A 15983-nucleotide genomic window follows, 5' to 3' on the forward strand; every position below is an offset into this window, starting at 1 on the left:
CTTCCTTGCTAGTTACATAGATTTTATGTGACACTGAATGGGTTTGAAAGTTTGTAAGTGTGTGCCATATAATTAGGTCAGATTTATGGTCCAATTCTACAGGTTGGGGAATGTAGCTAGGTGTTTATTTCTGCACCTAATAATGCCTCACTGCCCATTGCACTGAAAAGTTAATTGATTTAACCTTTTTTAAAGTATATTTTGTGTCAAAAACAAAGAACTTGGTTTCACAGTAAAGCTGCTGTGAAAAGCAGCTTTGTTCCTTGTCAGACATAAGGACTCATGGGGACTATAAGAAACTGGAAGTGGGGCTGGAGAGATGGCTCAACAGGTAAGAGCACTGACTACTCTTAGGAAGGTGCTGAGTTCAAATCCAAGCAAGCACATGGTGGTTCACAACCACCCATAATGAGATCTGATGTCCTGACACCCGCTTCTGGTGCTATCTGAAGACAGCTACAATGTACTTACTTATAATAATAAACAAATCTTTAAAAAAGGAAAAAAAAAGGAAAAAAAAGAAACTGAAAGTGGACTCCTATGTAACAGGGGTGGCTATTCTCAACTCATACATGGATGTAGGTCCTATTGTTATGTGAATTTAGAAACACAGACTTTTAAAATATGAAAATCAATGTGGAAAATAGTTTATAAAGCATAGTTGTAGATAATACACATACGTCTGTATACCACAAGAGCACTGGGCTCAGTCGCAGTATTTGATACATTTTAAGAAAGTTCTGTTAGGGTATAGAAGAGTGGCAAAAGTTTATTGTGCTGGCCAAGAGGCTGAGGCCAGGGACTGTGGGTTAGAGGGCAGTCTAAGCTATAGAATAAGATCCCATCACAAAAATCAAAACAGACAGGCACATCTTTAATCCTTCCTGTGTGCTACAGGAAGCAAAGGCAGGCAGGCTGGTAGATTTCAGTGAATTAAGGCCACCCTGGCTTACATAGTAAGTTCCAGACTTACCAGGGGCATGAAGTGAGACTTTGTTTAAAAAAAAAAAAGAAAGAAAGAAAGAAAGAAAGAACTGTAACTATATTGTTAAATATTTTTTAAAGCCAGGAAGTAGTGGCCCACTCCTTTAATCCTAGCACTTGGGAGGCAGAGGCAAGCGGATTTCTGAGTTCAAGGCCAGCCTGGTCTACAGAGTGAGTTCCAGGACAGCCAGGGCTACACAGAGAAACCCTGTCTCAAAAACTATATATATATATAAATATATATATATATATATATATATATATATATATATATTTTAAAGATGGTAAAGATGATTTTACTTGATCCAAAGTACTTAAGATATCATTTCAACATGTTAAATAAAGTATTAGGAAGACATGTTATATGCTTTTTTTCATACAAAATAGAATCTTACTTTAATCAATAAAAAAATATATGAAATAGAGTAAAACTTAAATCGCCTATATATTCTCCCCCATTTTTGCAATTCTACCATTTCTACCTGTAATCTCCAAAATACTTCTTGCTATATTCTTAGCATATGAGTTATCTTGCCTTCTGGCAATATTTCCCCTAGTTCTTGATATTACAAATGGGCTACATATATCTTTTACACTGTGCAGTTCCATAGGTAAACCTTCCATGGTAGAAGCTTGCCTCCTGAGGTTCCAGATTTTAGATACTAGTAGAAATGACCAGTTGTCTCCCAGAGAACTTGCCCTGATATCCCTTTATAAACTGCATCTGTGAAAATATCTTGATAAGAAGGTAGATTATCCAAGGAGGTGCAACCATCGAGCCCTTGAGTTCAAAAGACCATCCCCATCAAACGTTCTAGAGCAAGTGAAAAGAAACGCAGAAGAAAACAATCCAACTATTACTTCAGTAGTTAAAAGTACAACGTTGGAAACACTAACCTGAGGCAGCAAGCAGTACAAAGAGGAAATGGGAAGGAAGCATGGTTGATTCAAGGGCTCTGGCTGCTGCAGAAATACAGTTCCAGTTGGCTAACTTCTAAGATGTTCACAGTGTTGCTGCAGAGTCACCATATTGAGACCTGTTTCTAGGCAGCAAGTACACACTTACCTAATCTGTAAAGTGACACCTTTTTCCTGTAAGGCTGAAGCTCCAGCAACTGGATTTACTTAAGCAAAGTGGAAAAAGAATTTGATTCAGGAGTCAGAGGGCGGTGAGGGGATGGGTTGGAAGGGGATATTTGGGGTGGGTGGTGGAGAGTTGAGATGGATATTTTCAGTGGGGGTTAAGGGTAGAGGGGAGGTGTTTGAAGTAGGGAGGTAGGGGGAAGGCCATCATTAGTGGGAGCTTTTCAGGAAATGTGCTCACTGGGCTCATTTCATTAATATTCAAAAGGATTTCATTTACTAGTGACCCCACCCCTCATTGTCCTCTCCTGCTTGATGTATTCATTACACCCCAGTTTAAAATCAAGAACCAGCTTTACCAGATTTACAGAGGGATTTCAAGTTGCTAAGCAGAGCAGATTAGAGAGGAACTGCAAAACCAGCCTGAAAGTGGCCAAGAGCCACTCCGTGTTATGACATTCAAGTTGAAACCTGGAGTAGTAGAAGGACCTGCTCTAAGACTACCAATGGCAAAGACCTGGCTGCTCAGAGAGGTCACACAAAAATACCTGAGAAAGGCAGCAGAGAGCTGACCTCAGAACCAACTATGGGCTGTGGATCATATTTCTATACACACAAAGCTTCTCACAAATGTGTGGTTCAATAACATTTGATTGGCCCAATACTTTACAGTTGGCCAGAGTTCCCATCCCTCCCTATTACACCCCATTGCTTCTTACAAATCCATTCCAGGTTCCTGCAGGGATTCATGTTTGCAATCTCTAATTTAGAGAATTCAATCGATTGCTATCTCTATAGGAGTCAACTGTTGCTATGGTTACTGAAATAGGATTATGCAATCTCATGTGTGTTCAAAAGAAGGATATCATTGAGAGCAAGGAATGCTGTGTTTGAACCAGACTTTGACCTGTTGTAGATGGCTCATTGGTTTTCAGAGGGACATCTATAAAGGGCCAGGAAGTGCTCATAACAGGATGGATCTATGCCATGTGCTGGGAGGACTGTTGAAAAGAAAATGAGGTTTATGAGAAAATGTGGATTTGTGTCTTTAGCTCTGCTGAATATTCCTTAGTGAAACAACTTTACTTTTGATTTTTAGTTTTGAGCCTTACTCATTAGTAGCTGACCATCATTATAACCTCAAACATCTGTGTTCTTAGACTTAGACTATTATAACACCCTAGCTCATTAACCAACCCCCTCTCTGTGTCTGTCTTTATCTCTGTGTGTCTCTGTCTCTCTCTGTTCTCTGTCTGGAGACCTACCCATCACTCTCTGGTGCCTGACCTAGTTACCTCCTGATGCCTTTTCCGCAGGTGCTGTCTTCCCTCGCCAGTGCATCTTCTGTGCAGTGATTTTTAAAACATAAGAACCCTCTTCTCCCTTTCCCCACGTTCCCGTACCTGACACACTGGTCTTTGCCGCTACGTGTGCCTAGAATCCATCCACCTCCCAATTCTTGCTTACATGGTTATTTGTTCTTTATATTCCTTTTCCAGTTCTTAGCATAGTTTGCCACATTTTACATGAAATGTCTCGTCTCAGATGTCACTGCTCTAAGAGGCCTTCTATGGTGGCCTTTTAGTTTTATCTTATCATCCTTCATTAGTTCCTAAAATAACTTATTTGTAAAAGCACCTAGCGTGTGAGTTCCTCTGCAAGAATTGAAAATCCTGGCAGGAATTCTAAGTAATTTCTGTCCAGACTGGATGTCATTGCCCAGAAAAAAATACGCATGGACCACTTCCTTATAAGCCTTGCTAACTTCCTTTCTCCTCACTCTGAAGACAAAGCTAGGACCACTTTAGGTTGGTTTCTAGTACTAAGCTGGTTTGGCCCAGGCAACTTCTCTAGCTTATCATATACACACACCCTGTCTCTCAATTCATGTGCCAGAAACACTAAGATCTTCACACAGCTATTTCCCTGCTCAGCTTCAGACCCCATGACTCTAGTGTGAGGGTTTCCTGGTGCTCCCCTTCAGCATTGCCCCTCACCTTTACCTTATCAGCCATTATGTATTTTCTTCATAGCATTTTCTACATTTAATTAGCTGAAATTATTCTTTTCATTGTGTCTGTGTCAGGTTGTCCCGTAGCACTTTAAGATAGTCCAGTGGAGGTGTGGGGGGGAGAGCCTGTTAGGAGGTGCCGTTGATTGTTTGTATTTTAAACACAAGAAAATTGAGGGGCAGAGGTCTTCTCCCCTTTCCTAAGGTCCTAGAACTTATTAGGTATAAAACTAGGTTTTAAGTCTAGCCTGACTTCAGAACTGCTCCCATGTGCCCCTCTTTTTCACTTGACTTTTTTTTTTTTTTTTTGGTAGCCAGATTATGTGCTTTAGGGTTGTTCTGTGACCTTAGACTTGCACACAGAGAGGCATATTTAAACATGAACACTCACTCACATGAATAAAATACCACTCTCTTCCTGTCATAAAGCTGATCACAGCCAACCATGCACTTGATTGAATCCAACAAAATGAAGATTTAATACTAACCATTATGTGAAAACTCCTGATTAAAGGAACTGTTCGCGGGTCTATCTATTTATTCTAATACCCATGATTCTCGCCAAGAGGAAAACCAGAGCTGAACAGAGCTCCAACGCACGCACGTGACCAAAGCCTCCCAGCCACAGTGATAAGTAGTACAGGCCCCTTACAGTGTGAGCCGGGAGCCACCTGCCTCCTGAGATTCTTGCTACGGCAGAGGGCAGAGTTTCTACTTGGCTTGAATCTCACTATACAGCTATGGCACCCATAGCATTCCCATTTGAGAGATGAGAAAATAGGTACAGTCATGCGACTGTGGCAGGACTCAAGCCGCAACCCAAGGCTGGGGCAGGAGCTCAGATGGACCGTTCTGAACACTCCATCATAGTACCTCAATGTTACACGCTTTATTCCTGCTTTTTTTCTTTAAGTGCTGAGAGTGTTTGGTTGGTTGGTTGGTTGGTTTGGTTTGATTTGGTTTTGGTTTGGGGTTGGTTTTTTTTTTTTTTTTTTTTTTTTGGTTTTTGGTTTTTGGTTTTTTCAAGATAAGGTTTCTCTGTGTAGCCCTGGCTGTCCTGGAACTCACTCTGTAGACCAGGCTGACCTCGAACTCAGGAATCCACTTGCCTCTGCCTCCCAAGTGCTGGGATTAAAGGCGTTTGCCACCACCGCCCGGCAAGTGCTGAGTTTTGAACCCAGGGTCTTGAAGGTCTTGAGTGTGTGCTTAATCCTCAATCATACTCCCAGCCTCTTGCTCTGTCTCAATTTCTTCTCCCAGATATTGAACTTTACAAAATCCCACGTACCAAAATCAGCAGCAGCACCTGAGAATGTTAGACATGCGCGTTTATTTTGTCTTGTCTCAAATGTATTGAGTTGAAAGCGGCGTTTATATAAGACCTTCAACTAAATGCTATGTACATCAGTGACATGGATGATTGTTGGATCCGCACCCAGGGAACAGAGTAATTTATATACCTTTCTTCAGCTTTCCTGAGGAGGTTTCCTTTTTTTTTTTTTTTTTAAGTCTTTCTTATTAGTTATTTTCTTTATTTACATTTCAAATGATATCTCCTTTCCCGGTTTCCCCTCCTCCAGAGTGTGGGGCGGGGAACTGTTCCCTCCTCCCTCCCCCTGCTCATCAACACACTCTCTCCTGCTTCCTGGCCCTGGCATTCCCCTACACTGGGGCATAGAACCTTCACAGGACCAAGGGCCTCTCCTCCCATTGATGACCTACTAGACCATCCTCTGCTACATATGTAGCTGGAGCCATGAGTCCCACCATGTGTACGCTTTGGTTGGAGTTTTAGTCCCTGGGAGCTCTGAGGGTACTAGTTAGTTCATATTGTTGTTCGTGCTAAGGGGCTGCAAACCCTTTAGCTCCTTGAGTCCTTTCTCTAGATCCTTCATTGGGGACCCTGTACTCAGTCCAATGGATGGCTGTGAGCCTCTACATCTGTATTAGTCGGGTTTCTTTTTAAGCAGCCAGTCCATTGAACTCAGCTACTCGGAGGGCCAACGAAGCCTGAGACGAACCCATATTATAGCCTTGTGTCTGCTGCCACCTTGTGGTAACATTCTTACCTAAACAGGATTTATTCTTACTGGTTAAATAAATGCAGAAATAATGTGCAAATGATCCAGGTACTGAACTGTTTTAGCTTCGTGCTTTAAAAGATTTCAACAGAAACTCAAAATGTAAGGACATATCCCTTTCAGTGACTACTGCGACAGCCAAACAACAGCGGGCCTCTTTGTTCGTGCCTTCTTGAGGGGTGGAATAGAAAAGCTCAGACCCCAGAGCACCATCCTCCCTATAGAACTCACACACGAAGATCTAAATGTGATTATCAATTATGCTGGGACTTTTTTTATTCCAAATGTGCCTTCTCTGTGTAGTATTTCACACGGTACCAGGGAATTTCCCGCACTTCTGTCACATGCATCATTGGACGACTCTGAAGTAAAACACGGTCAGTCCCATAAATGATCGGGCTAACACCTGGAAGAGAATGGTGGGGGGAAATTCCAAGTATTTCTTGTGTGTTTTGCTCCAAACAGCCAAAAGTTAGGCCGTGATCTCAGTCACAGGATGATTTTGTTTAGAAGTTCTTTTCGCTCAAGCGCTAAAGAAATCCAAATAAGTTAGCACAGCTGAAACTGACAGCGATGGAGCGCCCTCAGTTTTGTCGAGCTGAACTCCTAAAGCTTGCCTGTGGGAAGATTGGCCAGTACCAAAGAATCCAGCAACCCAATAGGAAAACTGGCTCATTCAAAGGGAAGGGGATAGAGAGGTAGGTAACAAAGACTTACTTCCTTTCCCGTTGGTACCTTTGGTTTGTTGTTTTTTGCTTTTGTTTTTGTTTTGTTTTTTCATTAAACAAGATCCATTGTGAAAAGGTAGTATCCCCTTTTAAACATTGTAATTTAAAAGTATAGACTGTAGGTGTTGCAGGGAGGAGGGAGTGCTGCATCAGATCAGGATGTGGCGTGCTGTGGAAGTCATCTTTTGCAGTTATTAAAGCGTCACTTTTAACAGGCAGAAAGCTTTACTTTCCCCCTGAGTTTGACTTTTAATGTGTCATGTGAGATTAATGTCAGTATTAAGAAGATACTTTTTTTCAATATCAGTATTTTCGTCTTCTCACATTCCACATCAGTGAATACGCGATCTTGAGAATGTATTCCGATGCTTTCTGTTCCCGGCTAAAGCAATGGTCGCTACTGAAATGTATCCTAATCCTATTTCATCACTGATCCCTCTTCAAGGAAACACCAAAATAGCCCTAGACCTGGTATTTCTTGCCAAAGGCAAAACTGTAAAGATAGCCATACACTACTAGGAGCACGCCATATTGAAATGCAGTTTGACAGTTTGGTTTCCAGTGTATCTGGGGATCTTTTGTAGTTGACCCATAAGCCACAGCCCGGAGAAATGCAAATGAGGTGTTCATCTGAGGTGCTAGAGTGTCACGGATCAAGCTTCTAAACTTTACTGCATCAAGTGAAATATTGCAGAGATGTTCACTCCCTCCAAGAAATCCGGGGTTAAGGAGGAAATGACGCAGGCAAAATAGATGCAGTGCTAAAAACAGAAGTAAACAAAAGAAAAACTTTTAAAAGGTTCCTTTCTGTCACAGATATCACAGGCATCCTTTTCCCAGGTCCTAGAACAATTGACATTCTCTAGTGTGTTATATAAATCAGTGGTAGGTAAAGGATAGAAGACATAACATGGGTGTCTACTTGTTTCTGGGGCTGCTTCTCTCTGTAACAGCTCAGGCTGGCTTTGTGCTCAGTCCTCCTGAGCTAGACTCCTGAGTGCTGAGATTACAGATTTGAGTCACCACTGCCTGCTTAAAGGAAAATATTTTTTTTTAACCTGAGCAGTTACATGGAGGGCATTCAGGATCCATGAGTACTCTGAAATGTATTCCTATTGTGTGTCAGAGTGGCCATGCACATATTTATGGCAATACATTAGTAAAATCCCCGCAGTTACTAAGGGTCTTGAAGGGTCCACAGAAGGTTGATACTGACAAGTTACTTTTGGGCAAGTAAGGAAATGGAGTATCTTCTTCAGGATACTTTATTACCACCTACAAGAAACACAGGGCAACATAGCCGTGCAAAACCATTTGGACTCAGTGTTATGTACATCTGTGGCCTTGCCACAGATTGGAGGCGTCTATAGCGTGAGGCTGCCTTCCTTTCACCTCTAGAACATGTGTCCTTATTTGACCCTCAGGCTAATAAGGTCTGTCACATATTGAAGGCTTTACTAGGATCTAAACATATAAACTATTTCCTTTTTTCTCAGATTTCTGGTAAGAGAATATCCATTTTCAAATGAAAAAACTAAATCTTGTAAAAAAAAAAAAATAACATGCCCGAGGTTGTACAGTCAGCAGGTGTGGTTTGGAATGAGACTGATGCCATCGGACTGCAGGGACCACATACCCTCTTCCCCAGAGCAATTGCCTCTGAAGCTGATTAGAGCAGTGTTCCAACAGTGCTGGAAGATAATAACACTTTTATGTTGGTACCTGAGATTCATTAGGTAGTATATGAAGTTCATCTTAATGGTCATTAATTTATTTTAATCCAAATCAGAAACATGTATAACATATAAACATACTATGCGTGCAGTGTAGCAAGCAACATGCTGAAATTTTGCAAAGTAATCATATCATGCTATAGCTGGGATGTCATGCTTGGAAAATGAAGATTTATGTTCACACAAAAGCTTATGCCCTATTGTTTATAGTTTTGTTCATAATAGCTCCCAAATGAAAACAATTCAAACATGTCCTGAAAGATCCCCAGAACTGGGGAGATCCTTACTCAAGTCTCGGGATGACACGACCACCCAATGACTCACGAGAGACCGAACTTGCTGCAATCACATGAGGTTTATTGGGGATACCGGTACCGGGTCGATCTCATGACCTTGCCAGTCAGAGGAGTTCGACCCGGAACACAAGAAGTGTAGGGTATTTAAGGGAAGCTGGGGGCGGAGAGAGAGTTACCAAGGAAACAGAACATAAAAACAGTGGAAAATTTCAGAGGGACCTCACCCAAGGTATTCAGTTAGGGAGGGGAACACATTCATTCTAGGAATGTAATCTTCATCTACTGGTTGACAGGGTGGAGAGTCTCATAAACCACTAGACCTTCATTTTTAGTTCCGCCCTCATTGTGGATCATTCAGGAGGGGCAGGTATCGGGAACCAGAGCCCTGAGGCTCTGGGTTCCTGGAACTGGCTATTTTATATTTCTGGCTGGCTACAGTGGCCCTCCATGTCCTTTTAGGTAAAGGTTATACACCATACATTTGTATTAAATGCCCTCATTTTAAATTCTAAGATTCTCCAGCCTTTCAGTCCTCCAATGAGTGGATGAGTACATACAGTGTAACATATCCATATTGTGGTATATTACTGGGCAATGAGAAGAAAGGAAACATTGGCTCCAGAGAACTATATTAGCAAGACTCACACATCCCAGGGCTGAGGATACAACACCTTCTAGCATTCGAAGGCCTGGATTCCATCCCCAGCAACAAAAACAAAACAAAACAGAACAGAAACAAGCAAGTGCTAGAAGCTTGATGTGCTACACACTGCATGTGTTCATTTAGATGATGGTCATGAAAGAACAATAAGCAGGCAGCTGTAGAACGCGTGAGTAGTCGTGTTCATGTGAGGTTGTGGGGTGTGCTGTGTGTGCGCATATGTGTGCTAGTACAGAAGCCAGCGGAGACATCAGTTGTCTTCCTTTATGGCTCTCCGCCTTATTCCTCCGCGACAGGGTCCCTCATATCATTGAACTTGCTGTTTTTCTACTAGACTGGCTGCTCAGCCAGCCCTGATGACCTTTCTGTGTCCATGCCCCCACCAATCATTTATTTCATGTATGTTCTAGGGATCTGGACTTAGGTCCCCATGCCTTCCCAGCAAGTGCTTTACTGACTGAGCCATGTCTCTGGCCATTTTTTTTTTTTTTTTTTAGTATTCTAATGTGTTTTGTTTGCTTATTTGTTTAGATGGCATAGAGCTGTGTCCACCAACTTAGCCAAGCAAAATGTGTTGGTCCCTAAAGAGGAATCATTAAACGGAAGCAACTTGGGGTCTCATGAAAGCCGAAGCAACCCAAAAAGAAACCTGGTGAAGAAGATGAAGAGCGCTGTTGGGAAAATGCTGTCTTGCCAGTGTGGAAGCCAGTCAGCCAATGCTGGCAGGGAGAGCTTTGAGGAGCAGAAAGACGCTGCTCCCTCCGATGCACAGGGCCTGCTGCCTAGATTGGTGAGGGAGCTTCCGTCTCCAAGATTATTTACCAAGCCGAAGATGAGGAAGCTCTCACAGAAAGGTAACCAGTGGCAATTTAATATTAAGTGGTTGGAATGTCCCCAAAGACCCATGTGTTGCCTTGTCCCTTCGGGTGTTATTATTAGGAGGTAATGGAACCTTTAAGAGCAGGGGCTGATGGGATTTCTATAGTCACTGGAAGTATGGCCTAGCTTTGCTCCATTACACACTACCCACTATTGCTATTTGTCACACCTAACAGAGGCCAAAAAGCACTGGACCTGTTGGATCATAGGCTGGAAAAATCTAAGACCTGAACCAAAAGAACTGTTTTTTTGTTTTTTTGGTTTTTTTTTTTAAGATTTATTTATTTATTTTATGTGTATGAGTACACTGTAGCTGTACAGATGACAGTGGGGCATCGTGTGGCTGCTGGGAATTGAACTCAGGACCTCTGCTCGTTCTGGCCCTGCTTGCTCAGGAGTAATCCACTGTAGCTGTCTTCAGACACACCAGAAGAGGGCATCAGACCTCGTCACGAACGGTTGTGAGCCAGCATGTGGTTGCTGGGATCCCATCTAAGCCCAACAACTCTAAAGGAGCTTGTCTAAAATGCAAAATCTCTGGTTCCACCTAAGTCTGCTGGGTAAGAATCCATGTTCTACTGGGCTTCCCCTCAGTTGGCTCATATATGTACACAATTTGATATATGTATAAAGTTTGAGAAAAATAGATTATATTGTCCTTAATATTTCTCTCAGTCTGACTAATAAGTTGTCAAGTCACTCTACACTCACTTTTGTTTGTTTTTTCCAGTCAAGGTTTCTCTTTTTTTTTTTTTTGGTTTTTCAAGACAGGGTTTCTCTGTATAGTCCTGGCTGTCCTGGAACTCACTCTGTGGACCAGGCTGGCCTCGAACTCAGAAATCTGCCTGCCTCTGCCTCCCAAGTGTTGGGATTAAAGGTGTGTGCCACCACCTATCAACTTCTATGCTCAGCTTTAATTTAAATGTATATGCACACACATGCATAAATAGGGGCATGCATGTACATATATTAGAAAATCAAGCTATAGTAGGATTCTTGGTTTTCTTCTAGAGGTGAATCCTCCCTTCCTAACAGTTCATTCCAGCAGCAGAGGATAGATAATTGGAGGGATGAAATTTATAACTAGCAAGACATAAAGGAGGCTCATTTTTTGTTTATAAAATTTTTAATTGTATGTGTATGAGTGTTTGGTACTCTAAAGAAGCCAGAAGAGGATATCAGAATACCTGGCATTTGAGCCACCACATGCAGGTTGGGAATTGAATTCATGTCCTCTGAAAGATACCCAGCACTCTTTACCACCAAGGCATCTCTCCAGCCTATCATCTATATAAGTTTTAACATCTATTTATTTATGTTTATTCTTTGACAGCTTCATGAATGCATATAATGGCTTTGGGTGACTTTTTTTTACCTCCACTATCCTCTTTCATTATCATCATCTCTCTCCTGCTGAAACCCCTTCTCTACTTCCCACAAGCTCCTCTCCCACTTACCTCTCTCTCTCTCTCTCTCACACACACACACACACACACACACACACACACAGAGAGAGAGAGAGAGAGAGAGAGAGAGAGAGAGAGAGAGAGAGAGAGAGAGAGAGAGCGCTCTGGATTCATGAATGAAAGACATACATAGGCCAGCTAATTTAGTTATGCCTTGACTAGCTCAATGTCTCTGGGCACTTCTAAACCTCCCCACAGCCAGCATATTCTCCTCTCTGGCATTCCTGACTTAACACCTCTTAAATCTCTCTTTTATCTTCTTGCTCTGGCTCCTTCTGGGTGTCTCCCCCCCTCCCATTTTTGCTGCCTAAGATGCTCTGTGCAGCCCTTCTGGGGCCTGCTTTCCTTCTGTACCTACATCTGGCAGTTATTCCCTCCTGCCCCTTCCCAGTGTGATCTGTCCCTACTCCCTTCTTGTGGAGATCTTTCTGTGTTTCTTCTCCCGGGAACCTAGAAGTCCAGAGAGAAGTCTCTCTCTGTCCAGCTACTGGCCATTCCCGCTCTTTATTAATCAATCAAAAACCATTGGGGAACAGGGACCATCAATATTTGGAGCCGGGTGGTGGTGACACACACCTTTAGTCCCAGCACTTGGGAGGCAGAGGCAGAAGGATTTCTGAGTTCGAGACCAGCCTGGTCTACAGAGTGAGTTCCAGGACAGCCAGGGCTATACAGAGAAAACCTGTTTCGAAAAAAACAAACAAACAAAAAAATTTGGGACACACAGATTCCCAATTTGTGGGATGAATCAAGAAAAAGCATCAGAACAATCCCCAAGACCTTTTATATATCTTAAATCACTTTATCATCATTAAGCTTTTACTTTCACTTACCAGCCTTAAAACACCTTCTTAGACTGTTGAATACTTTCTTAGGTCTTCATGAGTTAAGTTTTTGTATTCTCAGACCTTACATAAACTTTACAACTATTTCCTATCCAATTATTAACCGTGAATGAGGCGGGTAGTTGATCACTGGAGCAGTCACTATCAAGTGAGTTCCTTTAGATAAAGAATAGTAAAAGGTTACATCTGAAATCTGTTTGTCTTTTAACATGAAGCCTGTGAGCATGGCAAACCTGTTTGTCTTTTAAAATAGGTGACCTAGCAGTTTCAACTATCTAATACATTGACTAATGAACTAACAGGGTGGTGGATTACCTTGAGGTAAGGAGTTAGTTGCTTGTTGTTTTCTAGTTGTCAAGTTACAGTTAGCTTACTTGTTTATATTGTCAGAGACGTGAGAAGGATAAATTGTAATCTAAATGGCCTGTGTGTCAATTAAAATGACAGAGACTCGTCCATAGTCCACTACCTAGACAGTTGTCCCAGGCTCCTATGGTTTCCATGGCATCATGAGAAGAGGCAGTCTTTGGCCATCAGGCCCAGAAGATGAGAGGATTTTTCTGTGGAGGAGGAATATGGAAGAAATCAACCTCACCTTGTCTTAAGCAACATGTGGCAATCAATTCTCTGGTATTCTGTTTGTCCACAATTGAGGCCAGGTCCTAGCAGCAGGAGAGGCATTGGGGCATTCTTGCCCAGTGGTTAACATACCACAGTCCAAGAGAGTCCTTTGTTGTTCTGCTCATGCCTCCTTGGAGACCTAGGGGTGGGGGTGTTACTGCTAAGATTTGGGAGTCTCTGTTTGTCATAATATGTTGCAGGAAATATTTAAAAAGAACCACTAAGTTTCCGTGCTCCCAGCTACTCTTTGCCCATCAACTCTGCTGCCTCCATGGCTCTCCCCATGCAGTGACAGATCGCAGCCTTCCCAGCTCTGGTTCACTGCCTCAGTGCCGCCTGTACCCTCTCAGCCATAATCCCCCTGTGGTCAGTGGTCCCAACTTCCAGTAACCCAGTAAAACAAAACTCTAGAAGCTTATAATCAACCAGTCAGATTTATATGTCAATACATTCTCAATTTAGAAGATGCCTACACAATAATTTCAGAGCCAGTTGATAATGATACAAGCTGGCCACCTAGATCAGACAAGTTATCCCAATTTTTCTCTCCCTATATGATATTCATAACTACCTGTGGCTGTTTAAAACCATGCAGGATCAGATCAGGGTCTTCTTCCTGATTATCTGCCTCCATCTTGGCTTTTCCTCCTCCCTTCTCTGAGTCTCTGTCTGTTCCTGCAACTCTTCATGCTGCGTCCCTTTTCCCTGTCCAATCACAGGCCTCTTGCTGCACTAATATTTTAATGTAATTGGACAGGGAAAATCCTGCCACAATAATAAGCTTAAATGACATAGTCAACAGATCCTCTGACAGGTTTGAGGGCTAGGACCTACCAAGCATACCTGAGTTAAACAATCTTTGTTTTTTATTATCTGCTCTAAAGTGTACCTTGCAAACATCAAACAAGAGGCTAAATAAAACTTAATATTGTAATTAACTGCATCAGTTCTTAGCATGACTTCAAATATATTTCTGACACATTAAAGGAGCTTTCGTGAGACTAGAACTTTTTGTTATTTTATCTGTTAGGTTTAGAGCCTTAAAAAAATCGCAGTTTTGAACTGAAGCTCTTCGAGTATCCAAATCAAACTTTTAATTCAGAAACATGGTTCATAAAGAGACTGGGGACTTTTCTTACCTCTGTATGGTGTATCATTATAGAACATGAAAGTATCTTAGGAGACATGTTTCTTAGTCAGCTCACGACCCGTTGCTTCTCGTAGATAGGATGTCTGTGAAGCCATGTCTTTCCATAACAAAGATGGCTTCAGTCCTGTGGTTGCTCTTACTCAAGATGGTGATGGTGCTATGGCTCTATGTTCTATATTTTCCCATACTTAAGATGACAAATAACCTTGTGTTGCTTATATACCATAATGGAATTAAATTCATAGAAAAATGATCTGTACATACCTCAGGAGTGGTTAGATTAATGGTTTGGCTCAGAGCAGCCATTGGCCAGAGCAGGTGTGTGTACACTTCAGTCCCTGGCCCAACAGACTTGGAATATGGTGAAAGACCCCCGGAACTGGGGAGATCCTTACTCAAGTCTCGGGATGACGCGACCACCCAATGACTCACGATAGACCGAACTTGCTGCAATCACATGAGGAAGTTTTATTACAAGCAAGACGGGACAAGAGCTCAGGCCAGCATGCTGGGGTCGAAACCCATACACCGCGCAGGGAGTAGGGGAGTTCGACCCCGGCCTGGGATTTTACAAGGCTTATAAAGGCATAAACCACAAACCGGGGGGAGAGGAAACGGGGTAAATTCCAAACTATAGATTCATCACCTAGCAAAGAGTCATGTATAGGTTTTCCTAAGCCATTGTCACACTCCAGTCAGGGCGTTGTAACATTCCACAGAGGGCGTTAGAGCACCCTGTGGTCATTCCAGGAAAGGCATTCTGGGGTTATCCCAGGACAGGAAAGGTGTTTTTTCAAGTTCCTGGAACAGTCACTCAGCCTAAGGGCGTGAAGTTCATGTCAGTCAAAGATTTCTCTGCTCTATAGGAGCATGCTTGACTCCATTTTGATTCTACAATGGGAAGGCCAAGCAAATAGAAACAGGACTTAGATCAAGGAAAAATGGAGAAAGGGTAAGGTATATGTATTTTTTTTTCCAATTGTTTAGGCAGTGTGTTGAGGCCAAATTCAATAAATTTAGGAACTAGGACACATTTCTGATGGGTGAGTCCCAACTCTGGGTACCCAGAATCCCAAGGAACCCAGGGCAGACATAATGGAGAAAGTATAAGTTGTACTGGTAAACCATCATTACTCAGACAGGGACTAGTGCTAGGAGCACAAGCACACATGGTTCATCTGGTACCAGAATTTTCGAGATAAGCCAGGAGAGTGAAAAAAAAAAGTGCTTGGAAAATGAAGCCTTATCCTGGGAAATGGTCAGACTCACAGAAGCATTTAAATATGCCAAGGACCAACCCCAGCTTGCTCCAGGTTCTGAGAGAAGGGGTGTCTGGGAGCAGTGAAAACAAACAACTCAAAGTCAAATAGTGGGTTCAAGCTGGTGGCCCAAGTTCTGCTGAGATGGCTTTCCAGACTCGCCTTCCCACCCCACCCCACCCCCGT

The 15983-nt window shown here is 42.4% G+C and overlaps 2 protein-coding genes across 2 annotated transcripts in view; one reads left to right on the forward strand and one right to left on the reverse strand.

Moving 5' to 3' along the window:
- Nucleotides 1-1937, reverse strand: part of LOC116084918 (cadherin-related family member 3-like) — a 78628-nt gene extending 76691 nt beyond the window's left edge. The window contains exon 1 of the mRNA XM_031362212.1: nucleotides 1882-1937. Within this exon, the coding sequence (XP_031218072.1) occupies nucleotides 1882-1924 (43 nt within the window). The 5' untranslated portion in view covers nucleotides 1925-1937. The remainder of the gene's footprint in view (nucleotides 1-1881) is intronic.
- A 4795-nt stretch (nucleotides 1938-6732) lies between these two features.
- Nucleotides 6733-15983, forward strand: part of CUNH3orf49 (chromosome unknown C3orf49 homolog) — a 22384-nt gene continuing 13133 nt past the window's right edge. The window contains exons 1-2 of the mRNA XM_031362574.1: nucleotides 6733-6857; nucleotides 10109-10431. Of these exons, the coding sequence (XP_031218434.1) occupies nucleotides 6733-6857; nucleotides 10109-10431 (448 nt within the window). The remainder of the gene's footprint in view (nucleotides 6858-10108; nucleotides 10432-15983) is intronic.

The sequence above is a fragment of the Mastomys coucha genome, unplaced genomic scaffold (genome assembly GCF_008632895.1).
Source record: "Mastomys coucha isolate ucsf_1 unplaced genomic scaffold, UCSF_Mcou_1 pScaffold9, whole genome shotgun sequence".
Taxonomy (NCBI): domain Eukaryota; kingdom Metazoa; phylum Chordata; class Mammalia; order Rodentia; family Muridae; genus Mastomys; species Mastomys coucha.